Source organism: Pleurodeles waltl, chromosome 6, assembly GCF_031143425.1.
Source record: "Pleurodeles waltl isolate 20211129_DDA chromosome 6, aPleWal1.hap1.20221129, whole genome shotgun sequence".
NCBI lineage: Eukaryota > Metazoa > Chordata > Amphibia > Caudata > Salamandridae > Pleurodeles > Pleurodeles waltl.
In genome coordinates, this window is record NC_090445.1 from 1,508,430,476 (window position 1) to 1,508,445,803 (window position 15,328).

The 15,328-nt window shown below is 44.7% G+C and overlaps 1 protein-coding gene across 2 annotated transcripts in view; it reads right to left on the minus strand.

Annotated features, from left to right (window-relative positions):
* The window catches only part of PRKCZ (protein kinase C zeta), a 604,208-nt gene that overhangs the window by 427,408 nt on the left and 161,472 nt on the right, over positions 1-15,328 (minus strand). For both annotated transcript variants that reach the window (XM_069240998.1, XM_069240999.1), the window contains exon 5: positions 2,642-2,692. In XM_069240998.1, the coding sequence (XP_069097099.1) occupies positions 2,642-2,692 (51 nt within the window). The remainder of the gene's footprint in view (positions 1-2,641; positions 2,693-15,328) is intronic.

The window sequence follows — 15,328 nt, forward strand, 5'->3', positions numbered from 1 at the left end:
TGAAATCAATGAGGAGCTAGTGCCAGATTGTCTCAGACTCCTCCAAAATGGTGCTCAATTCTGTTCATCTTTATATTTGTGCCAAGATGAAAGATTATGGGCCAAAGATTGTTTTATTGTTTCCTAGAATAAAAGTTGATATTGTGAATGTAAAACAGTTGCCATTAAGAGCTTCCGATAACTCATTGGAGGCATCATCAAACCATTTTTTTTTTTAAACTCACTGAACACTGAAGTAATATACTCGGGGAAAAAAGATTCAAGTCACCTGATTTCAGTGTTTAAGAGAGCAGTCTGCTGGCTATTCTTTTATTTTATAGTGGGTAATAAGGTAGCGCAAAGTTGGACCAATGGGGCTGTCAATTGCTGTACACAATAGCACAATTGCAACTAGGCATGTATGGTTACACAATGCATGCAATGACATACATACGCACATTATATGGGTGTTAATGCTGAAGAGACTTCATACAGGCCCTATACATGATTTGAAAAAGTACATATAATACCGCCAAAATGCAAAAAGAGGGTGGACTATACCGGAGCCCTTTCAAATGGGAAATATACTCCTCTGTCAAAGGAAAATAAAGAAGGTCAAAGAGTGTATAACTGGCATAAACTGATTACATTCAAAAAGATAATCGCTAACAGTAGGTTAGTATCAGTCAACATGACTGTGTTTCGCCAACAGATCTTGATGCAAATCCCAAGTACCCCTACTATTGGGAGGGACACTTGATAATAGGCAGCAAGACTGCTGGACAGGCAGGAGACTTACAATGGAAATGCAGAGTTATCACTTCCTTTTGTTAGTAGGAAATCGAACCACTACCAGGCCTCAAACTCCCATTTCCTTGGCAATGTGATAGTCACCATACTGAATGTTGCAAAACATGGATTACAGGTTACAGAGGTACTTTAATACGGACCAACACACTTGGGTAAAAAGTACATATAATGTCAACAAAAAAATACATCCATGAAATATTTTGGGAAAATTAATAATTGTGGAAAAATAGACTGTAAGATAAAAGTGAACACTATTAAATGCTATGGATGCATCTTTCAGCGAGGATTAATACAAATTGGCAAAGCCACTATGTCTGACTTGGATGTTTCGTATCTCAGTGGACTAAGAATCTTTTTTTAGCCTCCTGGTCACAGGTCCAAATCCCAAGGGGTCCATTCAGCCTTTCATCCTTCTGAGTTGAAAAAATGAGTATCACTGAGGTCGGTAACAATAATGAGAAATTCCAAGAGATTAAAAGTAACAGAATTTGAAATAAAAGTCTCACTCTCTATAGGAGTGAGGAAATGCAGCTGGAATCTCAGATTTTTAAAAAATATTAGTCAGTTCCGTCAGTCACGAGGGGAAGCTTCAGGGAGCTGAGAAAATAGAATCCACAGCATTGTGATTGCTACCTCTGCCTATTACAAAGGTGGTCGCCCCACGCTGAACAATAAAAATATAATAGAAGGCTATATTAGGATCAGAATCACATGCGAGTCCTGATGGGGAGAAAATACTGCCAATCAAAAAATGCTAATTTGTGATAAATAGCAAAGAAGATTGCTTCGTACATACAACATATGTATAAAAAATAATTTAACGTGCAATTATGGAGTATACTTATTTTTAACATAGCCTGTTAGGCACTACAATGGAAGGCAGAAGGTTTCATCCAAACAGCCAATCGCATGACATAAGAGAATACAACTCTAGAGCGGCGCTAAAGACCACTGTATGTCCATGCCAAACTACTGGTACCCAAAGGTCTGCAGACAGCAGAACCGTCAATCCAGACCTACCAAAGAAAGATGTCACCTAATTAATGGTGACCACAATAGAACATTCCTTGTTAATTAACCTACACTGCTTTTGAGTCAAGTACGATCATGACGGTATAAACTTATAACTTTCGGAACAAATACATTCAAAAACAGTATTGAATTATGTCACATATATATTATTCTGGTTGGCAGAGAGAATATTTCAAAGAATAAAGCAACCGCTCAGGGTTTACGATTCAATCTGCACCAGCGTCATTTCCTGTGCAACATAAATTAGAGGACAATATTTATTGATAAACACGACCACAATATACTTTAGAATCAGGGTGCCTTGGAAGCCGCTCTGTAAAACAGCATCATGAGATTCTAAGAAACTGTCCACTGAGTCCAGTGTTGAGAATTTCAGTACAATGATGCACATTGGAACGAGGCTTGGAGATCATCAGGCAGGACGGAAAACACTATTTAGGACTATAAGCACCAGTTTTTACTAGCCACACCTCTCTTCCAGATACACATTGAAAAGTTATCTGTATCAGCAAATCCATTGACACAATGAGGAAGATCATCATGTCTTGGGAATTATACAAAAAGTAAGTGAGGTTTGGAGCAGCCTCCGCAGACTAGCACGTATGAACCACAACCTGAAGACACATGGTAACACAAGGTTGCCCCGTTAATTGCACACTGCACACACACAAACGCACACTGAAAAGCTTTGCCATCTGCATTGCCACTCCACGATGTCAACACACTTGTAAACATAGCTCCGATTTTACTCCATTTTGTTACAGAAAGCAGCACTTTCGATCCCGAGTACAAGAATGATTTAGTATAATGTGGTACTCACGGTCTTCTCCTGGGCAAGGCATGCCGGGCTGTTCTGGGATGCTCGCAAAAACTGAAAGAAAACGGCAAAAAACACCACTTTATAGCTCTTTATACTAAAAGGAGTACTTTATGGCTCAATGTAACAGTGCATCTGTCCCGGCTCCCTAATCCGAAGCATGGAAATGACAGTCTGCGCAAAGGAACATGTAGACGTGTTTCCCATCCACCCCCTGGAAGTTTTTTCCCTCTCTTCCTTCGCCTGCACAGTTCCAAGGACCTCTTATGTGCCGAGAGCAACTGCCACCGAAATGAGCCGTTGGCCGCGGACTTCAGAAATGGAGCCAGCTCGTCATGGAATGCTGAAAGGAGTCCACAGATGGGAGGAAGGGTGGGAAGCAGGGGCGAGAGCGGAGAGGAAACCAGGCCAGCGCCTCTACGGTTCTCGGCCATCCTGTCCAGCCGGTGACTAACAAACATGAAAGCGGAGGGGTAGCAGAAAACCAAGCGAGCACTGTCGTGCCCGGGGTGTCTGGGAAGTCGGAAATTCAAACCATTACGCTACATACAGCCTGACTTCACAAGGAAAGAGACAATATTCTAAAAATATGTATGTTGCTTGTCACTGGAAAATCAAAGCATTGTCATTTAGAATTATACCGCACGGGGAGACATTTTCAGGCATAGTTTGTACTTAGAAAAATAAAAACAAATGTGCATTAGAGGAGCTTTTGGGAGAAGGCACATCAGAGTCCTACATCAACAGTGGTCTATTGAGGAGGTGGAAAATGTGCATCATGCCAGCCCACACACCACGGCTAAATCAACAGTATGCAAAACACTGAACGTCCTGAGTGCTAAAATTAACAAAACCCAACGAAGAGTGGAGTGTTATGAATGGCTCGGTCTTTACGTGCAAGAAGACAACATATAGGAATAACACTTAACTAGGGAAGAACAGACAAAGTTTGTACGTCAAACATTTTCTTAATAAATGAAATGCCAATAACTGCCCATTTTGTGTGGCTCATTGCATGGGTAGGTGAGAGGGTGAATGAAAGAATGATTCAGTGCACGGATGGATCAGAAACCGAGTGCATGAATCAGTGGGCTCAGTAAAAGACAGACTGAAACCATGGATGATTGAATGCAAGTGCATGGATGGTTGTGTACGTTGATGGATAGATGAATGTCTGATTGTGTGACTGTGATTCCATGGAAATCCTGTGGAAGCACACCCAAAAAAAAAAAAAAAAAAAGATGAACAAGTTACTTACCATTAGTAACCCTTTTTCTGGTGGACACTGGAACTAAATATTCTTCACCTGCAGAATAGCTACATGCGCCATACTGATACAGAGAATTTTGAAATAATGCTCCTGCACATCAGTAGGTGGTAGCTCGTGGCTCCACAGTGACTTTATACCCCATCTGGTGCGCTGACATCAGTGTCTTAGGGCCTGATTTAGAGTTTGGCGGACCGCTTACTCCATCACAAACATAAGGGAAATAACATCCGCCATATTACGATTCCCATAGGATATAATGGGATCGTAATAGGGAGGACAGGATATCAGTCACGTTTGTAACAGAGTAACCCCATCCGTCAAACTCTAAATCAGGCCCTTAATCTTTCTCTTTCAGCTGCCTCAGACTCTGAGCCCTCCGAATAAACTGCACGTTTGGTAACACTGTTAAACTGATGTGACAGTAGTGCCAATATTGAACTTTGGAAACTTACTCTGATATTCATGAGTCTATTCTACTGAACTGTGAGTTGTGAAGGCAGTTAAAAATCTACAGTTACCCAGAGTATCCACCAGAAAGATTGTAACCCAAACTAAGTAACTTATTCTTCTGATGCATACTTCTAACTGCAGATTCCTCAACTTTAGAATATATACCTAAAGGTGGAGGGACTAAGGAGCAGACTCAGATTAGGAAATATTGCAGGAGGACAGAGTGGGCAAAATGGTCCTCCCATCTAACCTGGATTTCAAAGCAGCAGGGTTTGTTGAATGTGTGCATGGATGCCCACCTCGCAATCAGACAGATGTCCTGAACCGATACCATCTTCCCAAGGCTGTCATAGCGCCACTAGCTCTGGTGGAATAAGCCCACAACTTTATGGGGTTGCTTCTTGGCCAGTGCATAGCAGGTTTTAAAGCAGAAGACTTTCTATTTCGACAGGGTTCTTTCCTGCAACACTAATTTTCTTTGCACCAGAAAATCCCACAAAGGGCGGATCATCATGAAGATGTTATTTTGTGCAGTTGATATAAAAACTCAAACCCTTTTTGGTTTGAGCTGAAGGTGCCTCTCCTCCTCTTTCAAAGGGTGAGGTGGTACAAAAAATAGATGATAGGTGATAGATTAGCCAATTGTGAAAAGGTTTCACATCTATGGTAAAGAAGGTCAACCAGGTCCTCAGTAGTAATACATACAGGAGGAAATGGTGAATGACATTTGAATTGAGGGCACCTGCATTTGGCTCACGCGGTGTGCAGAGGCAATGGCAATCAGGAAAACTGTTTTAAGTGTCAGAAGTTGCTGTGAACAGCTGTACTTTAGCTAAAAAGGTGAGCACTTAAGAAATGTCAGTACTAAGTTCATGGTGGCATGAGCAATGTCTCCAGGGGAAACACATCAGACCTTTGATAAAAGGCACCCAGACAGCAGATTTAAACAGAGAAATAGAGATGATCAGGTGAAAACAATAAATAACACAGGGGTAGATAAATAAACCTTGACGGTGCCAATGAAAAGGTCTTGCTGGGCCAATGATGGAATGAACACTACATCTGAAATTCTGGCCTACAAAGGGCAGGTGTAACTAGCACCACACCGGAGAGAAAGATTTTCCCAGTGCACAGCACATATTGACTTTATTGAAGGGTGTCAGGTTGCAAGAATGACATTGGCTACTGTTACCAGTAGATCAAGTCCATTCAACAGCTACCGCTTAACCACTTTGCATTGAGGTGTAGGTTGCAGAAACTCTGGTACAGGACGCTCTCTGGTTACCGAGGCAGGTGGACTGGTTAACTGGATCGGAGGGCAAATGCTTAAGCTCAGGAGCACTTGGTATAGTTTGCTCTCCTGGTCCAGTCTGGGGCTATTAAGATGATTTGAGCCGAAGCCTGTCCTGACCTTCCACAAAACCCAAGGCAGGAGAGGCTGTGGCAAGAATACGTAAGGAGAGCAGTGTCCCTGTTGGAGTGCATCTTCCGGTAACTTTCCTGGATGAAACACCAGTGCGCAGTAGTTTTGACCCTATATGTTTTCGACTGTGATGCACAAATCCAACTAGGCCATTCCCTGCTAATTGAAGATGTCCCCTGCCACCTCAGGATAGAAATGACACTCGTGATCCTTCAGATGATTTCTCTACAGCTTGCCTGCTTTTACATTCAGAGATTCTGCTAGATGTTGGGATAACATAAATAGGTTTTGCTAGTCAAGCCAATTTCAGAGGTGTAGCAGTCCCGGGTGCAAGATCTAGGACCCTACTCCACCCTGTGTGTTGCAGTACCACATGACAGTCGGGTTGTCAGTGAGAATCTGCACCAGACTTCCCTTGATGGATGGAAGGAAAGCCAGATGGGTCACCTGAAGCTTCAGAAGACAAACAGAGAAGGTTCTCCACCAGAGACGAGAAGCACCTGCTCTATATCTCACTTAGATGACCCATACAATTTAGCAATGATGCACCTGTCACAACCTGGGTGGAGCAGAGATATTGGCCTGCTACAAATTCCTGCACTATTTGTTGAACTGCTCTGCAAGAGACAAGAGTCCTAAAGATTGTGCAGTGGCTCCACTATCCCTAAATGGTTTGAGCACCAAACCAGCCATCGGTCCATAAATTCTAGAACCATCAAAGGGCGACCCTCATATACACTTGGACATCACCAGAAAACTCAGATAGTCTCTTCCAGGCAACCTATCAAAGCAAGACACTAAAGTCCACACAACCTGTGGTTTCCAAGCGAATAGCTGGGGGTGGAATTTAAAAAATATCATCTTTTCCATAGGTCATGGTCCTTCATAAATCTACTTGTCCTGTAAAAAAAACTACTTGTTCCTTTGGTGCCATGTACAGCGGCGACACATTGTGGCAGCAATCTCATTATATTAGAGCTCTGATAATAGCCTCTCTGATAATGCCAGGGCTAATAGTATAGTAATGCTTGAATACTAGCAATCTCCTTAATTTGCAACTTTCTGTAGCTTTACATAATGAGGTTGGAGGCAGTGGTAAGCAAAAGTTACAGGGTTGGAATGCCCTATTGAGTCTTTGCAAATCTACTAGCCTGTATGTTTTATGGGCGTTCACAAGCTCTTCCATAATTTTTCCCCACACTGGAAAGGTTGGAAATCGACTCCTGACAAGGGCTTAAGTAAAACGGGTGCACTTTTGCGACTTTCTATAAAAACTGGGCCCCTGATTAGGTCTGGCGTTAACCAAGAATGTTTGCTTTTATTAAAATTAATTCTTACTCTCTATGCATCCATCGGCTGGCTTCATTGAAAGTGATTGCAATCCGCTGTTTAGAAGGAGCATATTGGCACACAAAATAGTTTTGCTCTGTGCCAGAAACTGAGGCAATGAGTGCTTTTTGAAACCAAACAAATATTTTTGCTTTTTGACAAAGTTTGTTTACAATGGTGAGGGCCCAGCATCTCCCACAAAAATAAAGTTTTACAAAAGCCATGTCAAAATAAGACACGCATTGACGAAATCAAAAAACTGTCTACCAGTGTTGGACCTATTGGCTTTTCCAGTGCTTGTTTAATTTTATGTCTCTCATAATTTTGTTGAAAGTGGTTTCACTCATTTTACATTACAAATATTTTTTTTAGGAATAGTAGCATGCAACAAACATTTCACTGAATGATGTTTCAAAGAAATGGTACCTAAAATTTCACAATAATTTAGCAAAACGTTTTTTCCCCGGTTGCATTTTTTGTGAACATTTTATTTTGAAAGCAAATAATTGTCAATCTTGCTTGCTAGCTTCTGAAAATATCTGCATGTAATCAGAGAGCATTCTGGGAGCATTACATGTTAAACTTTGCAAACGTGTATACACATTCTTTTTTTTACTAGAACCACTCTCAGCTCTGCAGTCCGAGCTTACAACATGTATTTAGAGGGCTCACACTAATAATAGAGGCTTTGTATTAATGGACCATAAATACAAGCTCGAATAGTAGTAGCATGTGGACACAAATATTACCTCAGTTGCAGACAATTAACTTCTGTGCACCATAATGTGGTAATGTAAACTGGCAGCCAAAGGGTTTGAGCCATAGGAGGTTGGGACCACTTGTCCCGAGGACAAAATAAACATGAAGACTTGTTGTCCTTGACCCCAAACAATATGTCATCAAGACTTTGAGCAGGAAGGGGACTTCACATGGCACTGACTCACTGAACAGGATAAGAAGTACCCTCTGACTTAGCGACTTCTGACCCTGACCTGTTCTTATGATAGATCACATTTTCACCTCCCACTCTTGGATTGCCTGGGTGCATAAGGGTGCATTTACTGCATAACTTTGAGTTTTGACTGGATCCCAAGCACCATAGACTTAAGTTGTGTCTATTCTTCACAGACAACTGTTTCCTGCAATCCTGACATGGCTTGAAGACTGTTGTGTTCGTGGGAAGTCATAATCCTTAGCACAATGTCTGAGGTCAATCTTGTAGTTGTCAAAAAATACAAACTTGGGGCGGAGATCTGGATCTGTGAGCAGAGCGTAAAAAAGAATGGAATAAATGTCAGCACGCTTAGGTGGCACTTATATGTGAATAAGCTCCATCACTTCATTACAGATTCATCACAGCACACAGAAGCATTGCTGTAACATTCTCCCAATCCAGACTAACAAATTTGGGTATTCTAAGGGTGAGGAATCTTAAGTTATAAGTATCCAGCAGAAATTCTCTTAGCATCTGAAGGATTTCAGTCTGCTTCAGAAGGTCCAGTATTAATACCCCTGTGTTTAATAGTCTGTGTAAAGAATGAAGTGATTCAAATAAGTTTATGGCTGAGATGCCCACTGGAACAATTCCACCCATAGCCTAGCCTACTGTGTCACTCAGAAGCCCTCCATAGTCTCCAGCTTTACCGTGAGGGTTGTGTTCCTTTTCCGTTTTTTCCTACTGCAGTGGGTTGTGCATGCTGGCTGGGCCTCTCACAGGGCTCTGTACTTGGGGCCTTTTACTGTGTGGACTGCTCAAAAAGTTCTGTAAGCCAATGCACAGGATTGTTTCATTTGGTGTCACTCCATAACTTTCCTTAACTTCTCCCATATAACTTTCCACCATATAACAACGGTGGGACTGCACACACTTTACTGCCTCTATTCCTCTTACATTGGAAGTTGGTTGCTGGTGTCACCTTTTGCTGCAGAGATTCTGTAGGATTCGGGACCAAAATCCTATTCATGTCCTTAATGCTCCCAAAAGTGACTGATGCCTTGGCCCAGGCAACATTACTGGGTCTCAATGGAGACACCCCAATGGCAGCCAAGACTCAGGCTAAGAGTTCTGGGTGCTAATGAAAGGCTGCTCCCTGATGGGCGAGTGCCATTGCTTTTAGCGCCATATAGAGGGCATTACTTCACACTCAGAGGTCTTTGCCTTAACATGTCCTGAACAGCTAGTGAAATGCGCGCCTATCACGCCACCAAGTTGCTCTCTGGCTCAGAAATTGTATAGGTATACAGAATTATGTATGGTTCTCATAGAGAGCCTCTATTATTTACATCAGTTTCTGAACTGAACACTCAGAGCTATGAGATAGCAACAGTCGATCAAAAATAAAAAACTTGTAACCCACTGTTGCCACACTGTAAAGAGGTTGATTGGGCTTGTCTCAACTCAAATAAGAAAGCCCAGCTGCAGGAGGTGAAAGAAAGGCCGGCAAGGTGGTGGAATTAGTTAAGGATGGCGGGTGATTTTTTTATTTTTTGAAAAAATTTGGAACATGAAGGAAAGACCACATTATGCATGGCGCGCCCACATTACTTCTCTGCCTCTGGTAACAGCTGAAAGCAAGGGCAGACGATTTTGGGGTCCATACATGGGTAAAAAGTGAATTACAGGAATGTTTTTCACCGAGGAGCTCTGAGTGACATGAAAGACAACGAGAGCGAAGTGAAAGGAGCAGGAGCGAGCAGAAAGGAAAAATAAATATTTGGCTGGGTAGTGGATAGCAGCAGTCACTTACTGTCCCCAGCACCAGACATCCACCAACCAACACAAAAGCAAAACCCCACATTAACACACAAGAAAATGTTATAACATAACCTATCAGCCAGGGGAATAATGGGAATAGATAAAGCATCCTATGTATGTCTCGTCTCGCAGCTGATTAAACAAGACACTGTTTATACCAGTCTGAAACAGCACAAGATTGCCATCAGTTGAAAAACAAGTCAGCGTGGTATATGAAAACAAACATTTGAGAAAGGAATCAACAGAACAAAATCTAGGAATTATCTCCAGCTACGAGTCTATTCCTCCCTTCAGTAATATTTGTGCCTAATTACTCTGGTGCTTTTGCTTCTTCCGGAGACATTACTGCATCTCTTGTACATAGCAAGATGTGGGTATGGGCCAGTATATACAAGCTGACTGAAGATGAAAGCTATGATTTTTGGAATGTGTTTGGGAGGGTACTTACCTTTTCAGGGTATGGTATCTGTTTTGGGTTACTTTCGTACACCCAACTGTGTGAATCTGAATTTGGGTCAGATACCTTTATTATTTTAAACAGTTACCAACATATTTGGGGTTTTGGCAGACATTGTAACAGATGTATAAATAGCATTGTCACTAACGAACGAGTTACTTACCTTCGGTAACGACTTTTCTGGTGGATACATTAGCTACCTGTGGATTCCTCACCTCATGAATACTCCCATGGCGCCAGCATTCTACGGAAATCTTCTTACTAGTCTCTGCACGTCGACGAGGACGTCACTGTCTCGCACGCGACGCCGTCTGACGTCATACAGGCAATAAGAGGTCCTCGACGACGTGCGGACGTCAGTACCAATCATTTTTTACGTGCATGAGAACAACCAGGCAATGCAATGAAAGAACAAAGCAACATCCATTATAATGTAAAAATACACCACATTGTATGAATAACTGTAAATCTTTTTATGTACATATATATATATATATATATATAAAACTCTCTCTTTTAAAATATATACACACACCAAGTATATACATAAAGATATATAGACATATACCTACATATATATAAATATATTATATATATACATCTATTGCACCCTCAAAGACCAAGAGGAGCACACTCAAGGATTACTTGGCAAGACCATAAAGGCAACGGGGAGGCGGGTGGGACCGTGAGGAATCCACAGGTAGCTAATGTATCCACCAGAAAAGTCGTTACCGAAGGTAAGTAACTCGTTCTTCTGATGGATACAACTACCTGTGGATTCCTCACCTCATGAATAGAGTCCCAAAGCAGTACCACGCCCGGCGGTGGGTGCCTAAATGGTCAAACCAAGAAATCCTGCAGCACTGACCGTGCAAAATGGCCGTCCCTTCTAACCTCAGAATCTAAACAGTAATGTTTTGCAAAAGTGTGAAGGGACGACCAAGTTGCGGCCTTGCAGATGTCGACCACAGGAACACCTCTGGCTAAGGCCGAAGTGGCCGACTTAGCTCTGGTGGAATGAGCTCTAATGCCCTCAGGAGGATCCTTCTTTGCCAAAGAGTAACATATTTTAATGCAAAGAACAACCCACCTGGATAGTGTTCTCTTGTGGACTGCCTTTCCTCTCCTCTTGCCCACGTATCCAATAAACAGCTGATCCTCCAGCCTGAAATCCTTTGTTCTATCGATAAAGAAGCTCAACGCTCTCTTTGGGTCCAGACGGTGCAGTCTTTCTTCCTCTTTGGAAGGATGAGGCGGAGGATAGAACGTGGACAAAGTAATTGCCTGAGCCAAATGGAAGGGTGAAACAACCTTCGGGAGGAAAGCAGCCTTGGTCCTCAACACCACCTTATCCCCATAAAAAGTTGTATAAGGGGGTTTTACTGATAAGGCCTGCAACTCACTCACTCTCCTTGCTGATGTTATAGCTATCAGGAAGACTGTTTTTAAAACCAAATACCTCAAGGGGCAAGAATGCATAGGTTCAAAAGGGGACCCCATAAGGAAAGTCAGGACTAAGGACAAATCCCATTGCGGCATAACGAATGGCTTTGGAGGATATTGATTTAGAAGACCTTTCAAGAATCTGATAACAATAGGGGATTTAAATAAAGATGGTTGGTCTGGAAGACATATGAAGGCTGACAAGGCCGATAAATAACCTTTAATGGTAGCCACTGCACAGCCTTTCTGCGCCAGAGATAGAGCAAAAGACAAAACGTCCGATAGATGAGCATGTAAAGGATCAATCTGCCTCTCTCCACACCACGCAACAAATTTAGACCACCTATTAGCGTAGATAGATTTAGTGGAGTGTCGCCTGGCCGCTAATATAACATCCACTACCTCAGGCGGGAGAGAGAAGGAACTCAGGTTGCCCCGTTCAATCTCCAGGCATGTAGGTGCAGACTCTGGAGGTTGGGGTGTAGAACCTGCCCCTGCGACTGTGAGAGGAGGTCTGCCCTGAAAGGGAGACGGAGCGGCGGGCACGTTGAGAGTTGGAGAAGGTCGGAGTACCACACCCTCCTTGGCCAATCCGGAGCTATTAAGATTACTAGAGCCCGGTCTTGGCGAATCTTCCTCAATACTCGAGGAATCAAGGGTATGGGAGGAAACGCGTAAAGCAACTGGCCGCACCAGGTCATTTGAAACGCGTCCCCCAACGCTTCCTGCATCGGATACTGAAGGCTGCAGAACAACAGACAATGCGCGTTCTCTCGAGTGGCGAACAGATCTACCCGAGGAAACCCCCACTTGTGGAAGATTAAACGGACTTGATCTGGATGGAGACGCCACTCGTGGTCTGCCGAGAAGTGGCGACTGAGACTGTCCGCACGCACGTTCAAGACTCCGGCCAGATGGTTTGCTATCAAGCAAATCCGATGGTCCTTTGCCCAGGACCATAGTCGAAGAGCTTCTCTGCAGAGAAGGTACGACCCCACTCCTCCCTGCTTGTTTATGTACCACATCGTGGTAGTATTGTCCGTTAGGACCTGTACCGACTGACCACGAAGGGAAGGGAGGAAGGCCTTGAGAGCCAGACGTACAGCCCGTAACTCTAACAGATTGATGTGAAAAATCTGTTCCTCTGGAGACCAAAGACCTTTGATCTCCAGATCCCCCAGATGAGCTCCCCACCCTAGAGTGGAAGCATCCGTTATGACTGTGGCCACTGGTGGCGACTGCTGGAACGGCTTTCCTTGTGAAAGATTGTTGCTTGCAATCCACCACTTCAAATCCACAGCAGCATCTCTGGAGATCTTGACAGTACCCTCTAGATCCCCTCTGTGTTGAGACCACTGCCTTCGGAGGCACCACTGAAGAGCCCTCATGTGCCAGCGAGCATGCATGACCAACAGAATGCAGGAGGCAAAAAGACCGAGCAGACGAAGGACCTTGAGGACTGGAACTACCGCTCCATTTCGAAACATTGGAACCAAATCCTGAATATCTTGAATCCGCTGAGGCGGAGGAAAGGCCCGACCCAATGTTGTATCCAGTACTGCCCCTATGAACAGGAGGCGCTGAGAGGGCTCCAGGTGAGATTTGGGCTCGTTCACCGAAAAGCCCAGGTCGAACAACAACTGGGTTGTTGACTGCAGATGACGCAACACAAGCTCCGGGGACTTGGCTTTGATCAACCAATCGTCCAAGTAAGGGAATACTGCTATCCCCTTCCTTCTGAGCTCTGCCGCAACCACCGACATCACCTTCGTGAAGACTCGAGGTGCTGAAGTAAGACCAAACGGAAGGACCGCAAACTGGTAGTGTTGCGATCCCACCACAAACCGGAGATACTTCCTGTGTGACTTGAGTATCGGGATATGAAAGTAAGCATCCTGCAAGTCGACAGACACCATCCAGTCTTCCATGTTCAACGCCAAAAGCACCTGTGCTAGGGTCAGCATCTTGAACTTTTCCTGCTTGAGGAACCAATTCAAGATCCTCAGGTCCAGAATTGGTCTCAAACGACCATCCTTCTTGGGAATCAGGAAATACCTTGAGTAAACTCCTTGACCCCTTTCCTGCTCCGGGACCAACTCCACCGCGCCCTTTAAAAGGAGGACTTCTACCTCCTGTTCTAGCAACAGGAGGTGTTCTTGTGAACAATACGAAGGGCGGGGCGGGATGAGGGGCGGAAACTCCCGAAAGGGAAGGGTGTAGCCTTTTCCCACAACACTGAGAACCCAAGTGTCCGACGTAACAGTCTCCCATTTGGTGAGAAAATGCTGTAATCTTCCCCCTACAGGAGAGGAGTGAGTGGGAAATGGTGGAAGCCTAAGGCTGCTTCCCCTGCTGCACCCCGCCAGAGGATGAGGAAGAGGCAGAGTGCTGCTGAGAGGCTCCCCTGGTGCGGACCCTACCCCTCCCCCTAAAAGATCTATAGGGGTGGGAAGAGGCAGGTTGCTGATATCTTCCCCGAAAGGAAGAGGAGGAAGAGCCACGCCCAAATCCACGAAACCTCCTGAAGAATCTGGAAGAGGCCGTGGAAGAAGGAGCTTGGAGTCCCAACGACTTAGCCGTGGCCCTGCTCTCCTTAAAACGTTCCAAGGCCGAATCAGCCTTAGCCCCAAACAGTTTGTCCCCATCAAACGGGAGATCCAACAATGTGGACTGTACATCTGCCGAAAAGCCCGAGTTACGGAGCCAGGCCTGTCTCCTTTCCACCACAGTTGTGCCCATTGCTCTGGCTACCGAGTCGGTGGTATCCAGTCCCGTCTGGATAATTTGGGTCGCAGCAGCCTGGGCATCAGAGACAAGATCCAAAAGACCCTGGGGAAGCTCTGTAAACGAAGAGGAGATGTCATCCATCAGAGCATGAATATACCTCCCCAGGATACAGGTCGCATTAGTGGCCTTTAACGCCAGACTGCAGGACGAAAAAATCTTCTTCGACTGCGCCTCTAGCTTTTTTGAGTCTCTGTCCCCAGGCACCGTCGGGAAAGAACCAGGCGCTGACTTGGACGAACAGGAGGCCTGCACTACCAAGCTCTCCGGCGTAGGGTGCCTAGATAGGAAACCAGGATCAGTTGGAGCCGTCCGATACCTCCTGGCCACGGCTCTGTGAACTGCTGGGGAAGATGCCGGCCTCTTCCACACCTCTAAAACCGGATCCAGCAGAGCGTCATTAAAAGGTAACAGAGGCTCCGCCGCGGCTGAGGCCGGATGCAACACCTCCGTCAAAAGGTTTTGTTTTGCCTCCACCACCGGCAAAGGCAGGTCCAAAAAACTAGCTGCCTTCCGTACCACTGTATGAAAGGAAGCAGCTTCCTCAGTATATTCCCCCGGGGACGAAAGGTCCCACTCAGGGGAAGTGTCCAGCCCACTGGCCGACTCCAGTCCACGCAGCCCATCACCCGAGTCCTCTAGCTCTCCTTCCTCTAGGGCTCGTTGGTACTCCTGCTCTTCTAGTACCCGGAGAGCACGTCTCCTCGAATGAAGTCGTTGTTCAATACGCGGAGTCGACAATGCCTCCGCCGAAGTCGAAGATCGGCGCCGATCTTCAG